The sequence below is a fragment of the Podarcis liolepis genome (genome assembly GCF_965112155.1).
Source record: "Podarcis liolepis genome assembly, chromosome: 2".
NCBI lineage: Eukaryota > Metazoa > Chordata > Lepidosauria > Squamata > Lacertidae > Podarcis > Podarcis liolepis.
Window position 1 is genome coordinate 39,961,798 of NC_139555.1, and position 18,158 is coordinate 39,979,955.

Genomic DNA, 18,158 nt, shown 5'->3' on the forward strand with positions numbered 1-18,158 from the left:
CATTTATTGCCTTCATTTTAATGTTCGCTGGGAGCTTGCAGCAGACTTCTATTTAAACAGAATCCGATTCGGCTTCGCTTCGCTTCCACACCAGCGGTAACCACGGGATCGTTTTCGGGGATTTTGCCCCGAGTCTCATCTAGCAGTCAATTGACTTTTTGAGAAGAAGAAAAATAAGCGGAGAGAAGGCTATTATTTCTTTACATTGATTTCACTAATTTTTAATTTTTTTGCACTTTTGTCCTCCGCGATGGCCCTGTGAGGCAATGAGGTGATTTTCGTCTTAATGGTCTCTTATTCCTACCCCACCCCTCTATACCTCAAAATGTAGTTGGGGGGCTTTCTGCTCATCTTATTGCGTGGGGGGCTCTGGAATCATGTCCCCAAATCGGCACCGAAGACGTCCCCCACCCCCGAAGGCAAGTTGCGCCACTATCGACGCGATACAGTCCTTCCCACTTGACAAGAAATCCATTGACAGTGGTTTGAAGCGGATCCGAATTACGTATATCGGTTGTACTGTCTCTAGCTTTTAAGCCTGTCCCTACCCGCGCCGCGAAACAAGGAAGACATGGGGAGCGGGAACCTTCACACTTCGACGTGAGCTCCCCCCCCCCCACACGCACAGTTTCAGCCCGGACGCTGAAATCTATTAGGCGACGGCGCGTCCTCCTGCGCGAGAGAATTTGGACGGCTTACACAGCCCCTTCTTCACATTTTAAGCGCCTTTACTGAGAAAATCCTTCCGACTCCAGTGGACGTGCCGGCATAGAGTTTTTCTCCCCTCTGAAGTAAAGAAAGCCCTGTTGAGGTCACGGGAATTTGTTTCGGGGAAAACGTGGCAAGGATGGGGAGGCCGGTGTCCTTAGGATCCGGGCCAAGTTCGGCTAACTATAGGATACTAACCATGTTTACTCGGAAGCAAGTCCCGGTGACTAATTTGGGGACTATCCAATATCTTTTTGCTGAAAACTTGTATGTGCTTGTGTAACACACATGCGGCTTAGAACAGAAGCTAGATTGTACATGACAGTTGAATATGAGGGAAATTGGGACTTCTAGGACCTGACCAAGAAAGAGGGCAGTAAATATAAATAAAATAAAATCCAAATTATTTCCAGGAGTTGGGCTCAAAGAACAGCGAACTTTCTGCCCCTCTAGAACAGAGAGACTCCTTTCTTTTTTTTCTAGCTGTCTCTCCTTATCCCGTCGGCAGCATAGAAAATGTTCTGGAGTGATTTAAGTCCCAACGCTGGAAGACGCTACAGGGGCAGAAATAAAAATAAGAGTTGTTTTTTTCTTCCTTGTAAAAGTTTTCCACTTTCTGATATTCCTCCCTCCATTTCGAACAAACCAAATAATGCTGCAATGATGCAAATAATAAAAACAAGGATCAATTAACACACCTTGACAATTCCCCGCACCCCTTCCTTGTTATTTTGGACGCCTGTTCTAAATAAGCACATGAGCAAATGAGATTTAAATTGGGCCGATATTACTCCTAAGTATTGACAGTTCGAATTATTCGGCTCACTTGTTCCTAGTTTTCAGTGGAAGATCTCCACCTCCGAGTTCAGAAGTAAACCGTCATGGCTGGAAAATCCTACTGTCCCCCTCAGTCAAGCCGAAGTACTTTACTCAAAGTATGATTTGAGCAAAACGAGCTGCTTGGAAGGATGCCTCGCGGTTTTAGCCCCGAGCCACTTCTGCTGAAAGTGCTTGGAAACTCCCGCGGCAAAAGCGCGGCTTCACACGAAACCAGCTGTAGCGCATCGCCGTCCTGTGTCACCGACGTTTCCATGTTATATACGTTCGATTTGCTCACGGCTTTTTATCTGGAAATAGGCACACTAAATAGTAAGGGTGTTGTTGTGGTTTTTTGTTTTATTTTACTTAAGAAGGGGGCACACACACATAGATTTGGGGGATCTTCGTAAAGCTAAAGTCCCACGAGAAAGGGGTTTTGAACAAGGTCCGCACGTGGCAAAAAAAGAAGGGCGAAGCAGCTCCAGAAGCTCCAGAAGTGGAAACTGGTCTCACACTGTTATGCACGCCTTAGTTTCACTACGGTTCTGCTTCTAACTTTGCCTAGGATTGCAGCGAAACTTTAAAAGTAACTTGACTTTGTGAATCAGTTGGAGTAATACGGTCCTGCAGCGATTTGTTCGGTAAGAATGGCAATGGGATCGTGACGCACTTGGAGCTAAAGCGAGCGCTGTGTGTGTTTGTGGTGATTTTTTGATACTTTTCAGTTCCGGGCCAACCTAAAGCCCGTCACGTCTTCGAATGGATCGGGGCTCTTCCTGCTGTTCGTTTGAACCGAGCATCTGCCACCTTCCAAATCTCCTTCCTCGTGGCCGTGGGGGCTTCCCTCCCTCCTCCCAGGATGTGCGAAAGAGCCGCCCCCGCGCAGTCCCCGCGATCCAAGGATGACAGTAAAGGGCCGAGTTCCTTGGGGGTGTGGGAGAGTGGGAGTTACAGGAAATGGAAGAGAAACCGGACGATTCCCACCGACCCCCCCTCCCCGCCTTCCCTGGATCTCCCAGGAAAACGCTGGAAGCCTGGCAGACCGGCGACGATGCTGCAGGCAGCCAATGTCTGCATCCGACTTCTTCAAGAGACGTCATGCATTGGGAGTCGTGCTACTCGAGAGGAAATAGCTCGGGGACACGGGAGGATCTGAGAGATCGTTTGCCAGGGGAAGATCGATCGGGAGGCAGGCGCGCCCTGAAAAATCAAGTCTTGCCCCCCCCCCCAATCATTTCACAAAAGTTTTTATTCTGAGGTCTGGCACAAGCCATTGTCTGTGGACTGGAGAGGGAGTCGGAAGAGGGATGAGGATGGGGAAGAGGGCCATTCATTGCCCCAAGGAAGGAGGGAGGGAGGATGGGGAGGCAGCGGTGAGGCCTCCTTCCCAGTGCTCCTGTGTGGGAAAAGGACTTCAAGAAGTTTGGATGGGAAAGGGAAGGGACAGGGCCCAGGAAGGGTGGCTCTTCGCGAGGCACCCCTCGAATATCCTCCCCAAAAAGGAAGCAAGACCCTCCAGCAGACCAGTCGGTCAGACTTTGATGCGCTCAACCCGCTTTTTAGAAAATTTCTAGCATTTTCTCCTCCTCCTCCTCCGAACAGGTTCGAAACTAAGTTATTATTTCCATTTTCGAGACGATCGTCACCTCCGTATTAGCAAGAGCACAACCCCCTTTCTTAGCCTCATGGGATGGTTAGCCTGAGTGTAAACAAACGGGTCCCAGTTTCGAAGTGATTCGAGGACCGAGGCAGAGAGAAGGATGCACAGTCGGCAAAAGGGATCTTTGTTTGCCAGGACAGGGCTACACAGGACGGCTGCAGGAGGACAGAAGGTGTCGCAGTTTGAGGTGGGAGCGAAGCGCTGAACCGGCCGGACAGGCGGAGCAGGAGCGCGCGGCTCCACTGGGACAAGGGCCTAAGTGTGACAGCATCCCCTTACGCCCTGCTGTCAGTGGTACCTCGTGCACTAGAAGGCCGCGCATTTGCGCTCCGACTCCGTGAATCCGGAGCAGGTTGCTTCGATTCCCTTTACTAATCCGAATCTCCACCTCACCCCACCCGCAGTCCCCAAATCTCGCCGTTTCCGGCTCTTTGATCGACGTGAGATGAAGCTAACTAAGCCACACGATTTCGTGCTGGTTTATTCGACGTGCCCACTGAGTCACTGCGGCCTTAAGCAATCTTGACCGCACCCCCCCCTCCAAACTCGGTTAGACGGTTACTCAAATTATATGCCACTGGTATGCTTTGGGTTGCAGCAGCCTTTAAGCCACACAATATGCTGGGGGTGGGTGTGCATGTGTGCATGTGGAAGTCTGGATGATGCTGGTGCGTGCAGGTAAAGAAACCAGCGTGCTGTTTTGCTAGAGCTCTTACTTCCCGCAAGGAAGATGAGAGGGGAAGCAGCGTTCATTGGGCAGCTGCCTGAACAGCCATCCCGCCCCCGTCTAAAAGATTCCTTCCCATCCTTTGCTCAATTGCACTCGAGTTAGCTCAGTCAGTAGATCTCAGGGTCGTGGGTTCGAGCTTCCCGTGGGACAAAAGATTCCTGCATTGCAGGGGGTTGAACTAGATGACCTGCTTGGTCCCTTCCAGCTCTAAATTCTATGCGTTACTCCAAGAACCTTCTTGACTCCGCAGTCTCCGACCCCTCCAGGCCTCGTTGGCTGCTTCTTCACCGTAAGCGCATCTCTGCAGCAGGGACGGGGCGGGCGCGTGGAAACCACGGCCTGCCCGACGGGGCGGTCTGGTCTGGTCTGCCGCGAAGCAGCTCGCTAGCCTCGGCGGCCCCCTCTCCGCTTCCCTCTGCCGCGGGCTCTTTAACGGCTCATTAGCCAATAAGAATGGCTAATCGCCTCCCGCAGTTCCCCGCTCCCCGCCCACGGGGGCGGCGCGGTTAGCCATTGGCTGCCTTTGCTCCACCAAAGGGGGCTAATTACCATGCGGCGAGCGGCTCTTATAGGCTCCGAGGGGTGCCAGTCAGGCGCGCCTGCTCTCCGCCCTCCCGCGCTCCAGCCTGGCCGGCCAAGGAGCGCTGCTGCGTTCGCCACTCGCTGCAACCGCGAGCGGGACTAGACGGGAAGCGAGCGAGCGCTGCTGCTGCCGCCGCCTCGCCTCCCCCCCACCTGCCGCCTCCTGCGCTCGCCTCGCCGTCCGGGCCCCGCGAGCCATGGTGCCGGGGTTGCCTCCCGCGGGCTGCAGCCTATGGGCCAGCTGCGCCTGAGCGGCGGCGCCCGCCTGCCCCCCGATGCCCCCGGCGCCCCTGCCTCGCCGCCGCTGCTTCCCCCGCCGGGGCGGAGGAGGCTGCTCGCGCTGCTGCTCTTCGCCATGCTCGCCTTGTGGCTCTGCGTGCTCTATTCGTGCGCCGCCGGGGCGTGCGCCTCCGCCGCGCCGGGTCTGCTGCTGCTGCGCGGCTCGGCGCCTCCTGCCCGGCGGGCGCACAACCCCGCGGCGCTCTCCAAGCTGCTGCTGCTGCGGGCGCCGGGCTCCAAGGGCCAGCTGAGCCCCGAGCAGGAGAACAACGACGAGGACGATGACGAGGACGACGACGGGGGGAATAACAACAGCAACGGCGGCGCTGCCGCGGATTCTCCTCTCAGCCCCATCTCCAGCTTCCTCAACGGCTCCGGCACCAAGCGGCTGCCCCAGGCGGTGATCATCGGCGTGAAGAAGGGCGGCACTAGGGCGCTGCTCGAGTTCCTGCGGGTGCACCCCGACGTGAGGGCCGTGGGCGCCGAGCCCCACTTCTTCGACCGCAACTACGAGCGGGGACTCACCTGGTACAGGTACGCCCAGCCTTGGGGAGAGCGTCCCGGACCTTTAGCGTAGCCTGGCGCCCCCTTCGTCGGGGGCGAGCCGTTAGAAGCCGATCAGAAGGCGTAGCCGGCCTCCACCGGAGACCCCACGACCCCACCAAGGTGTGAATGGACGGCAACCCGTCCACGTGTCTCCATCGACCCAAAGTGGGAGATTTCCCTCTGCCCCACTCCTAGGGAGAATGCGACTCGCTGAACTCTCTAGCAGTTTACTGGTTACTTCACCCCCCAAAACACACAGGGCTTTTACTGGGTGTTGATGGGAGTTGAGCGGGTAAGGTAAGAGAGAGACCCGGGCCGAATCGTCCTGCTTTTCCATTGCACCAACAGTTACGCGCGGTGAAAGCCACCTCTAAAGCTCTTAGGAGTTTGAATAGCCTTGACTCCCAAGTAACGGGTTTAGATGCGACTTGTTCGAGGGTTCTCCCTTCTCCCCGCTTTCCCTTCGGGGAAAGAGGGATGCGTTTAAAATGTGCCCAGGACTGTGGATGTGGATGCAAGCGGGAAATAACTGGCGTGGGTCAAGGTGGGAAGTAAGCAAGGGAGGCCACTGGCCCTCGCGGCCGAGCCGCCTTTAGAGCCTGTAAGTGGGCCTGCCCACACGCCGCCTCGAGGGTCCTCTCCAAGCCGTGTTGTTTCGAGGCTCCGGTGGCCTCTCCAAGGTCTCCCCGCGTGGCCTCCAGTGTATCAGGCATCAAGTATCCGTGACCCTCATGATGGACGGGGTGAGACTCGGCTGCCCTGCAGTTATTGTTCCCAGGAGCCCCGGCGTGGATTAATTCCGCTAGGCGTTTGTATTGGGGGCTGTTTGTGTGCGCGCGTATTGGGAGGGTGGGAGCCGAGTGCCAGGAAGGGAAACTTCCCCCCGCTTCCAAATCGGTTTCAAGCGCCGTAGCCGAACTCGCTCTAGATCCACCCCACTCCCTCTCTCTCTAAAAAGCCCGCAGCCCCATTCAGACGGCAGTGAGGTCCGTGTGTATCTGAGCAGCGCGCCGGCGAGCGAGTTTGAAGGCAGCGCAAGGAGGCGCCGGCCGTGCGCGGAGAGGTAGTGAGCTCTGTTGGGCGAAAGGGAGCACTGCAGCTCCTGCTCCGCCAGCCCGCTCGGGATTCTTCTTATTTTGACACGGGAACCCGGCGATCTGCTGTGCCGACTGAATCTCGGCAAACGCTAATGAAAGTTAACCTTCCATAACTTTCCTGGACCTGCTTTGTGGAGCAAACGCGCCTCCATGGGGTACTTTTTAAGGATCCTGGGATTTAAAACGACAAATAGATCTGGAATGGTTGTGGAGTCCTTTGGGCAGTTTCACGCGTCCTCTGGGGGGTGCGAGGATGGTTTTAAGGCCTCGTAGTAGCGGTCATACCCACCCGATCCTGCCGAGTTTAAGTTCTGCAGGACTGGGAGAAAGAGTTGCCCTTCCCAGTCTAGACAGCGGCGGCTCCACTCCGTCTCCTGCGCGCCTTCTTCCTTGTCATTTTCAACAGCAGCTTCTCGCGCGCTTCACATTTCTCGGTCCTTGGCCGATGGACTTTTCTCTTTGAAATGACGCTTTAGAGAGGAAAAAAGGGGGAAAGTTCTAAACAAAAATGTCCTATTGAGGGCATGCAGGAAAAATAATCCAGAGTTCAAAATGAGAGCAGAGAGTGGAACGAAAGATCTTAGGCAACGGATTTTCTTAAGATCAGCCTGTGTGGTTTGACTTGCGATCTTGATCTCTCCGTTCTCTTACTAAAGGGGAGAATTTTATTTGCGGGGGGGGGGGCAGAAATCCTCCGCTACCTTATGGGGGAAAGTGCTGTAGACACCAGTTATCAAGCCAGCGCCAGGTGGTTCTCTCCTCTCCTTCAGATGAATGGGAGAGCGGGAGATGGCGCGATTAAAAACACCACCACCCTGCAGTTTTTAAAGGGATCTGTCCGCTGACCTTCTGCACTTCATGGGGACTGACTGCAGACCTGCGAAGAGAAGCCTCTGAAGCCTCTGTAATGGGATGCGGTCGTCGTCTGTGCAACATGTGTCAGGGCATGGAAATGAATCCTTGTACAGTCGAGGTGTCCATTGATTTATAGGGTGGTGATAACTTGGAGGGAGAGCCTTGTCTGTTATAAATAAAAATGGTTTTGATTTTACATTCCAAGCCCTGCACTCAGTCAAGTGACTTCCACTTCCATTCCCCCCCCCCCAAAAAAAATCCCAGCTTGCAGAACTTTGAGTGAATCTGTGCAGGGAGATGGAAAAATTACAAATAAAAATTCCAAACCTGTGCTATGCTAAGCACATGGCCGAGTTTCTGTTTGTGGTTGTTGTTTTTTTTTTTTAGACCATTCTATTTTAAATAGGACACAATTTAAAACATCTCACAGGGAAGAAGGGCTTGATTAAGGAAGAGCCAGAACAGTGGCAACAATTTAACGTGTACCAATCAATAGATGCAGTTGTTGCTTTCAGTAAAGGAAATTTGAGATGTATTTGTTTTTAAAGTAAAATGGAAAGACACAATGTAAACGTATTTGGAGACGCCAAGCTTTTTCGCTCATTTAGGGTCACACGAATGCTTCTTGGAGGAATTGTGGGCCAAGTGAGCAAGAGTGTGAAAGCAAAGCAAGGGCTTCCTGCCTTCTGCTCTGGCAGGAGGATCAAGTCGCTTGTTTGGTGGGCAGGCTGTGCTTGTCCCCGTCTTCCCGGCTCCTTCCTCCCCGGCTCTCCTTTGTCACTCCCACAGCCCAGCGCCACAGCCTTTGATTAGGGAGGCTAGTGCTAATTTTGTTAGCCGAGGCTGTGAAGAGCCGGATCTCTGTTATCCAGGGCGAGGGCCTTCAAGGTTTTCTAAAAGATCCTCCCCAAACTACTGCTTGTAGCTAATGAGCAGAGCTGTCAGGAAGACGAAAACCATTAAGTGTTGCTAAAGGCCAAACTAAGGGGGAATTTTCAACTAGCTTAGAAGTTGCGGGTTGGGTGGATGGAATGGGAGCCTGCATTTAAAACTCAACTCTACCTAAGTGGTTTAACTCTTTTTTTGGCGGAAACTTAATCACTGGAAAGCCACATGCTTAAAGGGGTGCATTTGATGTGCAATTTTGTTAAACGATGAAACTCAAAAGCCTTAACACGTAACGTGGCTGGGAAGAAGGTCTGTGCTGTTTGTCACTCACAGCCGTATTAAAGTAACTAAAGTAATGATTACCTCCATTGAACCCCAACTTCACAGGATTTTTATTTGGCATTTGGCATGATTTTGGATGATGTAACCACCTTTTGATCAAATGTGCATGTCTGCACTTTTCTCAGGGTCAGTCTTATTTTCAGGATGGCTTTTAAAAAGCTGGGCCTTGCTAGATAAGCTCAGAGAGTCTGGAGTGCCAGTGACTTGATCGGAAAAGTTTGCAGGTTATGCAAATATGAATTATGCAGATTAGCTGGATGTCCAATTGTTGCAGGCCTTGGAAAGATGCTAGTTGAAAGAATGGGAACCAAACATACGACCACCTTAATTGCCTAGAATAATATTCCAGCATCCTTGAGGAAACTGAAATGGGTTTAGCACTGGGTTTATGAGCTTTCCTCTCTTCCTCCCTCCAGCCACACAAGCCATGGAGCATGAGATTCTACCTGCTTGGCATATTCAGCACAATCCTGCAGTTTTACTCCTTTTATTTCCTCTTTCTCTCTCTCTGCTCAACTCTTTCTCCTTGAGACTGGCTCAGTGTATGCACAGTTACTTGGGAGTAAGTCACTTTGGATTTGCTAGGGATTCCTCCTGAGTAGAGGGGCATAAAAATAACACTGTATGTAGCAGCATCTCTTTTTAAGACTGGCAGGCTTGCATATAGTATCCAAGCTTAGTTGAAGCCACTTTTATGTCAGCTGGTACAATGTTGCCTTAAAGGAGAGGACATGTCGAAATGGCAATAGTTACAGGTGCTGATCTGGCTGGTGGCTTTTATTTAACAGGGATGTAACAGTTTTCCTAATTAAGGCCCAACTGAGCCCTTCTAACCCCCTCCCCCCCCACTTTGCCAAATAGTCAATCTGCTGCTATTTAAAGGAAGGACTTCTGTACAAGAGAAAAATCAATGTGTAGTTAGGCAAATGATAGTTTCTTAAGCTAAACCAATATACACAAACTTGTTCTTTTGAATTGAGGTGTACTTTTCCCTAGGAACTCCCCCCCTTTTTTTGGAAAATAAAGAAAGACTCCAGCTTAGCACTGCTTTGTGTTGAAGCTGAATTATTAAGGGCAGCTTGATTTCAGCTGCAGCGCACAACATGCTGCTTTAATCGTGGGCTTTGTTTTGTTAAATCACTGTCTACGAAAACTCTGAGAAATACCGGTAGCTTGGTTCTCTCACAAACAATTCAAGCTGCTGTGAAGTTGTCACGTGACACAAACTGCCTGTGCAGCAACGGCAAACCATTTTTCAGCTGAGTTACTTCAATTTGATTATTATTGAAACTAAACCATCTTAGTCTCCTATATGATTTTAATGAGCTCTTGGATTGGGGGTGTTAGTCCTGTTTTAATAAGACTAAATTGCCTTATGGTAGTTCAGCTGGGGACTGTGACTTATGAGTGGAAGCCATGATACGTAAACAAGAATAGATTTGGGAGGGATCTATAACGGAGGCAAGAGCCTGAGTGGCAGATTAATGATTTCTGCTTTAAAATACTTTAACAGTTGCAATCAATTAAATGTAGGCTTTAATTTCACTCAGCAGCACCCCCCCTCCAAGAAAGGGTGTTTAGAGTATAACTTGCTGTTGTAAACAATGCTTTCTTTAACAGAACCATGTCCCGTCCCTTCCCTTCAGCAACCAAATATTAACAGAAACTAAACTACTATGTGTGCCTTTTCAAAAGTAGTCACCTCCCTTTCAAAAAAGAAAAGAAAAAAGAAAGCCCCATTTCAATTAATTGGAAATCTTTCCTAAAAGTAAAGTATATAGGACTTCAACTTCATAAAAACTCCACTGCCAAGTGTTTGAACTGACGTATGATTTTGAACGCTATCTTTCTCCACGTTGCCAAAGCAACTTCAGAGTTGGTGATATGTAATGTGACAGCATGTTAGTAGAACCATACTGACTTTTCCTAATGATCTATGTATACTACTGAATTTTATTTTGGCTTTGAATGGCTTCTATTTTTCCTCTTTACTGGATTGACACCAGACTACTGTACGTCTATAGGTTACATTTTTATGGGACTCCTCCACCCTGTCTCTGCTCTAATAGCTGAATTTGCTCAAGTTTTGGGTTATGGCTCAATTACATTATTACTGAGACAATAGCCACAAATCTTAATTCAACTTACTTGATTTTATGGGGAAGAGAAAACTGTGGTAATATAGCCATTGAAGTAAATAAGAAGTCTTTTTTCAAATTCTGCAAAGGCTATGAGTTTATTGCAGCTAACTCATCACGAGGAAGCCATTTATGCACAAGTGTGACCAGGATTAGGGGTCTAGTTTAGGATATTATTTTTTATCAAAAGGCTCGCCTCTGAAGGAAGATGCAAGTGTTCATCGTCAGCAAATTCACCTCTTGTGCAATATGTTTCAGCAGGAGATCTGCCACTTGGACTATTTGAAATCTACAAATTCTGATAAGAATGGTTGGTTACTGCCATAACAGGCTTAATTTTTTTTTATTCATTTTATCACATTTTCTGTCATCATTCAAACTAATTTCCCAGTGAAAATTTTGTGATACTTTGGTTAGTCCTACTTAAAGGTATTGCTGTGGATTTTGGAGATTTTTTTTTTAAAAAAACTATTTTTAAAAATCCTTATGGAAGACCCTACTTCTGGTGAAAACTAACAAGGCATTGTAGGGGTTGTGTGTGTCTGATCAGTTAAGCACCCCCAAATTAGTCAACTAATTTTTTTAGATCGTAGCCTAGAACAGTTGGCTCTTTAAGGGAAGTGGAGGAAATGACTCCTTGGGATTTTCTGTTCATATTGACTGCAAAGCTTTCAATGTTATCTATGATTAACTTCAAGGTTAGCCACCTTGAACTATTGAGAAAAAGTTGTGTTTTAAAGCAAGCAAGCTTCCATATGTGCAGTATCAAAACTGACTTGGGGTGTGTGTGTGTGTGTGTGGACACTATAACACACCTAAAACATTTCAGCCTCAGACAGTGCAAACATACATATCTGCTCAGAAGTAAGCCTTGTTGCATTCAGTGACATTCATTCCTCAATAAGTGTGTACTGAATTACATCTTAATTTCTGAGTTAAAATGTTAACAGTAATCTCAAATGGAAATGCTCCTGAGATCTAAACAGCAGCGTTATCTCTAACTTTGCTTAGGAAAAGGCAGCAAGCAACTCTATATATGGCTCTTGAGTTAGCAACAGCTAAACAGGGTAAAAGTGAGAAGAGAAAGTGTTCAATATCTGCAGCATCTCTTTAGCTATTTTTGGAAAAGTTTGATCCTCAATATCATCCATAGCATTTTAAAAAGAACTATGTGTGGCTGGCTAAAGAACTGGCTGTCATGGTTTTATTAGTGAAATTATGTTAAAGCATCTTGAGTTCTGTATTAAATTAGCGACCTAAATTAGACTGTAAAATGGTTGATTAATCCTTCCCATGTAAAGAATGGGTACGCAGCTAATTGCAAATGAGATTCCCAGATCCAGTAAGTGGAATAAGTCAATATTTAAGAGAACACTTTGCTTTAGGGATGGGATTGCCTGCACTAGCAGAACCACACTACTTACGCTTAAATGATTCACCAGAATAAAATGCCTCTTGTTTTAATTAATGTATCTATTAGTCTAAGGCCAATTCAGCAGACATGCAAGCAGTTTTCCTCCTGGAAAAAACTACTTCTGTGAAGCTAGTAATTATGCAGTTACAGATATGGGGCTCCAAGCAAAGATCATGGTGATTATAATAATCTTAAGACTATGAGGTATCTATTTTGGATTTGGCTTATTTCAGAACATGGAGCATAGTGGGACCTCTGAAGAACATCCTGTGGTATTCTGACAAATGTTGTCATGAAGTTGTGCAAGCCTAAGCACATTTACAGAGTTAATTAAACTGAAGTTGCAGTCCTAAATGTGCTTACCTGGGATTAAGCCCTACTGATCTTGACCTGTGTGGATTGTGGTGCTACTCTACTAAGTATGTTTAGGATTTCATGGATGCTCAAAGGTGAACCCTGCTGTGCTCATTTGTACCTACCCCAGATAAGTGCACATGTGTTTCCAAGCAAGAAATTTCAAACCCAAATGCATTTTTGTATTCTGACTTGTGCACAACTTTAGTCTGAATTGGTTAAATGGTAAAACACCCCCTACCTTTATTTTGTGTTTGTAATATGTACGCAATTGCTAAACTAGAATAATTTTGTTTTTGATCTTAAAATCTTATGCCACCCCGATCTCTCTCCTCTCAGTTGTTTGTCATGGGAAGAGATTGCTGAACTTCACACATCAGGCAATGATTGTAGTGCAAGTTTCTTTTTGAAAATATGTCTGCTTCTGTTGCACAACTCCAAAAAACAGCAGCCTGATAGCTGAAGGTCTTTGGAACGTACCATTTCTGTTTAGTGGCTTCAAACAGAAATGTTTCGGCAGGAAAGGAAAGGAAACTGGATCCAGCTATTAATGCTAAATAGTTACAAGCACTAGAGTTCCTGGGTTTTCTCTCTCTCTTCGGCACTGACTCTGGAATCCTTGTGGACAAAAGCAAAGTGGGAGAAAATGGCCCTTTTTGCAGCCAAGCTTGAAGGATGCAATCACTTTCTTTATGCACTCGAAGGCTTCTTAAAACCTTCAGAATAACTTTCCTGGTATTTGAACAATGCTTTCAACCTAACTTCCCCGTGGCTATGTTACCCTAATATAATATAATATAATTTTTGGGGGTGGCAGCAGTTGTGAAAATGGGAGATGTGGGTAACTTGCTGAAATATGCGCACACACACACAGTCTACCAACCTCTTACCAAACTCGTGAGCACAAGTTTTTGCACTGTGAAAATGGTTAATGTGCAATGCTGTTTGGCCATTTAAGAGTATAGCAAACTACACAATCTCAAGAATTTTTGTACCAAATGGTGTAAGTTTTGAGGGAAGGTTGTCTGTGTGTGTCTCTATGTTCGGCTGCATGGTTTCTGGTTTTTGGGCCTTGGGCCTCTCCTTATCTGCTTAGAAATTGGAAATTCTTTCTACTTACTGTAGATAGAAATGTCTGGCTGTGGAAGCAGTGCCTAGAATGCTGATGCTTGATTCCTAATGAGTAAAAACAGCAACACCCAGACATTGACTTCTGAGAACTCCCAAATTTTAGTCAAATGCTAAAACAAGAACATATGATACAATAAAGTATTCCAGTAGTCTTTGGACAAATGTTGGATGCCATTTTTCAGTAACGGGAATTGTTCCTGCCTGCCTTCCCATCGTGCTTGTTAGATTTTCCATATGGCTTCCAGGTTGATTAGCAAATATGTGGGAGAGAATGGAAAAGAGCTCATTGTTCTCTGTGTTGGATGCTTTGCTGAAGTTGTGACCCTTATGACTTATAAAACTCCTGGTGTCCTAAGCTAGTCCCACCGTCCAATACTGAGATTCTTTAGTAGGAGGAAAGCATTCTTTTGGGGTGGGGAGAACTGCCCCTCCTTCCCTGCGTCCAAATGAAGGTTGCTTGTGCATCTTAGACCAATAGAAGAAGGGCCCAGAGACTTGGGTTTTATACACACTATACCTTTAAAGCACATTCTTTCCCTCAAAGAATTATGGGTGCTGTAGTTTATGTACCACAGAGTTACAATTCACAGCAACCCTTAACAAACTACAATTCCCAGAATTTTTTTAAAAGAGAAATGTGCTGTTAATGTGTTTTCAAGTCATAGTGTCTTCACAGCATTAGTTGTAGACCTGTATTTTCTTCTCCACCACAATTAATCCCATAGGGAACCTTCTGTTTTCACATTTCTGGTAACTTGAGAATTCTGAACGTACTATCCTTTCCTACTTTAAACCTTGGTCTAGTAAGCTGAGTCTGTGGACTGATACATGCTTGCAGAGTTGTATTTGTACGCACTGTCTGTTCCTTTATTTGGGAAGGCTGGTAGTGGTAGCACCCCTGTTCTCAGTGTATTGGACTGGAGATTAATATGGTGTCAGACTGGTAGGATGCTGACATGTCACATCAGGGGAAAAAAACCTATCAATTACTCCCTTGAAATCTGGCAACATGAACTCTTGGGCTGCTTCTAGGATTGGTGCTTAGATAACATTGGGACCTATAAGCAATTGACGTACATGTTTTTTAAGCCCTTCGACTGGGAATAAAACCACAGAGGGAACTTGGTATAAGAATGCCTTTTAAAAGAATTGAGGGTGTGTTTGCTACCCTGGGCTCCTTTGGGAGGAAAGGCAGTATAATAATAATATAATAATAATAATAATAATAATAATAATAATAATAATAATAAATGGATTTCTTATAACAGCTCCCCCAGCCAAAAAAACAAATACTTGAACTGAAATGCTGGCCGCCTTCATTTTTGAAAAATGATTGAGTGGAATCGTAGGCACTGCTTTAACATTCCGAACTTTGTCCAACTCTGTTGCCTGAAACAAACCGTAGAGCAAAGTTTTGTATCTGATTTCATGCTGCATCAGCTTCAGGGGCTCTTCACTTCTACTTCAGAATATACTTACAGCCTCTTGAATGAATGAAGCTCTTTGGAGACAAGAGCCTAGCACAATTCAAGATGGGGCTCTCCCTACTCTTTTTCATCCACTCTCCAAGGCACATAATGCCTTCCAGTTTGATTCCAGCAGGCCCCAAATCACAATGTCTTAGTCGCAGCATGAAGTTATGAGGAAAATGGCCCCCAAAGGAGGGACGGGCTCTTGTGATCCATCAGCAAGGCCCTTGTGTTTCTCTGGGAGCCTTCCTTCAGATTGCAACAGGAGCGTTGAGTTGTTCAGACAGATGGCAAAGATTATTTCGTGTTGCTGAGATTTCAGTGCACTACTGTTTCAAGCATGTCTCCCAGTGCGGCGCAAATGATGCGTTCTTCCCAGCACGGCGCTGACGGGAACTGCTTTGTCTTCCCTGATCATGTTTCACAGCCTCACCTGTTGAGGAGTTGATTCTTCCCACCCCAACCCCCCACCCCCGAAGTTGAGCATGCGCCGGAGCGGACATATTTGGCTGGTGAGTCCACCCATGGCTCTGAGTTGTGGTGAGACTCTGGGGCCGTCAGTGAAATGGAACGTTGCTGAGTAGCGTAAAAAAGTGATGATGAAAACTTTCTGCGTAGGCTTTTCTCTTGGTGGTTCGGGGATAGTAGATCTTTATTTAGAGACCCATGTTTCCCAACTCTTGCTCTTTAGCAGACCTGTTATTAAGAGCGGAAAATGGGCATTCCTATTTGGCCTATTCAGGCATGAGCAGAAGCTAAATAACTTTTTCATTGTGTCCGTCTCAGCTGCTGCATTTGCCAAATCTGGATGTCTGTATTATGTGCCATTTCTGAATAACATGCTCAAATAATGAAGGTGTGTATTTATGTGTACAAGTGCCATCCTAATTCCCTTCACCTTGCAGCTATAGTTCGGATTTTAGAACCAGTTGTGTGGCACTTTCAAGACTTTAATAGGCCAGTTCTGATGGCTCGTGAAGCAAGCCTATGCGTTTGTGTAGTCCATCATACTCTGGGCCAGCCCACCCATGAGGCAAGGTGAGGTGACCACCTCAAATGGCAGGATCCACAACGGCAGCAGAATCCAATGTAGAGCCTTATTCCCACCCCCTCTTGCATCTGATGTAGATCTTCACTCATCCCTTCTTTCTTGGTGGGGAGGGAGGCACCATTTTGTAATTTTCTTCAGATGCAGAAAGGTCTCAGGCTGTTCCTAGATGCTCTTTATTTTGAGAAGTGACTGGGTATGTATGTTGCTAACAAAGCCCTCTCCTCCATCAAAATGGCTGCATTCATCTACATCTTGGGGATTGCTGTGTTCATACATATGTACATCTCTGTGAGCATGAGAGGCAACCTGCGCTGAAAATGCTGGCTGTATCCAAGAATGCCATCAAGGCCTGCACATCATTCAATCCAACAACTGTGTGAAATGTCCAGCTTGCCCTTTTAGATGGAAGCTTAAATCTCCTCTACTGAATATAGCGCCTGGACATTCTGCTTTGCAGCTTCCGATAGTTAGTGCTGAAAGATAACCAACATCCTTGCTCTTTTGTTGTTGTCGAGGACTGGTGATCAGTGAGTCAAAGGGATAATAAATAGGCCAGAGCTCTGCTGGGTAGCAAACCATATGGCCTCAAAGCACAACAAATTCCAGGTCCCATATATTCCTGTAGCCTAATTACAGGCTTGGAAAGCAACCAAGGCTGCTACCTGTTGTCACTGTGTGGTGTCTGAAATGATTGAGGAGCTCTGTTGCTCTGTTGTGTGATGTTTGCACTCTCAGCACCGAGTTCTGCTGCCCTCGAAACAATTTAATGCTGGGCTCAGTTTCCCGGGTTTAATGTGTTGTATCTGGCTTTAAAAAATATTTTAAAATCCTTGTGCCAAGAAACATGAGCTTCTTTGACTAGCGCTCGTTATATATAATGTGTGCTGCATGCCGCCTCATTAAGAAATGGGGAAATCATTTTGTCAACTGAAGTGATGACTGCAATGTATATGTACATGAAATTGCTTGCCAGTTCTCCGGATTGTCAAACAGATTTGAAAGGCCAGCAGCCCCATGACTGGAGAGATCAGGCTTGCTTTGGCTGCATCAGTCACTGGCATCCACTTGGCCACCCTTGTGTGTAATGCTAAAAGAAAAAAGAAAAAGAAAAAAGGTACTTCTGTTTTGGGGCAATGCGTAGGAGGGTGAAACCTCTCCCATTTGCTTAAGGACAAAAAGAGCAGCTGAGAGCAGCTCTTTCAAACAAGATCCAGTGGAATATATAAATTTGCATTAATATCAATCACCAGCAAAAAATTAGTTGCATAAGTGGCTGTCAGAGATGAATGAGATTACTTGCTGCTTTTTGTTTTAAGCAGCAAATCAAACTTAGCATCTTAACTGCTGCCTTGGAGGTGGGGAAGCTGTTCAAAAGGTTTGACTTGATTCCTGACAATTAATCACTGGCTTTACCCCCAAATACGGCTGGGTGATACATTGATATACCATCCAAAACTGGTTTGAAATCCATATCGTGAGATCCGTTTTATAGTTTTTGACCTGGCAATATATTGTGAATCATGGTGTTTGTGTGTGCTATGCAAAAATCACAACGTGGGAAAACCCTTCTCCAGGGTCAGGAAGTCTGTGCCCCTTCCAGATATTGCTGGACTACATCTCCCATCATCACTGGCTGTTCACCAAGATAGGATTTGAGTCCAACATCCAGAGGACCTTGCAGTACCCAAAGTTGAAATGCATATCTGGTGTGGTGTTTAGAGGTGAGAGAAAGTGGTGGGGGGCATGGAGGATGGAAATACAGTTGGGCGTGTAAGCAAAAAAACACTAAAAGCCTGGTTGGTAAAATATGGATTTGTTACTAATTTCTCATTCTTGGCGATGACATTCTGTCTTCTGCTGAAATGTGTTTTCTCAGTCAGGCTTTTTGGCTCCAATTATCTCATGAGAGAAGAGGAAATCTCTCACTGGATTATTTGTGAAGTGAACACACCAAATTAGAACAGCAGAAAAAGCAAGGCCTGCAGCTGTGGTTCCTTGCAATGTATTGTTTATATTGATTTATGCATATGCAAGCAACGTTGGGCAGCTGACCACAAGTGCTGGGACCAAAGAAGGTTTATTTCTTATTTAAACA

The 18,158-nt window shown here is 46.8% G+C and overlaps 1 protein-coding gene across 1 annotated transcript in view; it reads left to right on the forward strand.

Moving 5' to 3' along the window:
* The first annotated feature begins 4,512 nt into the window (after nt 1–4,512).
* Nucleotides 4,513–18,158, forward strand: part of LOC310699558 (heparan sulfate glucosamine 3-O-sulfotransferase 3B1-like) — a 32,317-nt gene continuing 18,671 nt past the window's right edge. Inside the window, exon 1 of the mRNA XM_083487657.1 lies at nt 4,513–5,312. Within this exon, the coding sequence (XP_083343783.1) occupies nt 4,732–5,312 (581 nt within the window). The 5' untranslated portion in view covers nt 4,513–4,731. The remainder of the gene's footprint in view (nt 5,313–18,158) is intronic.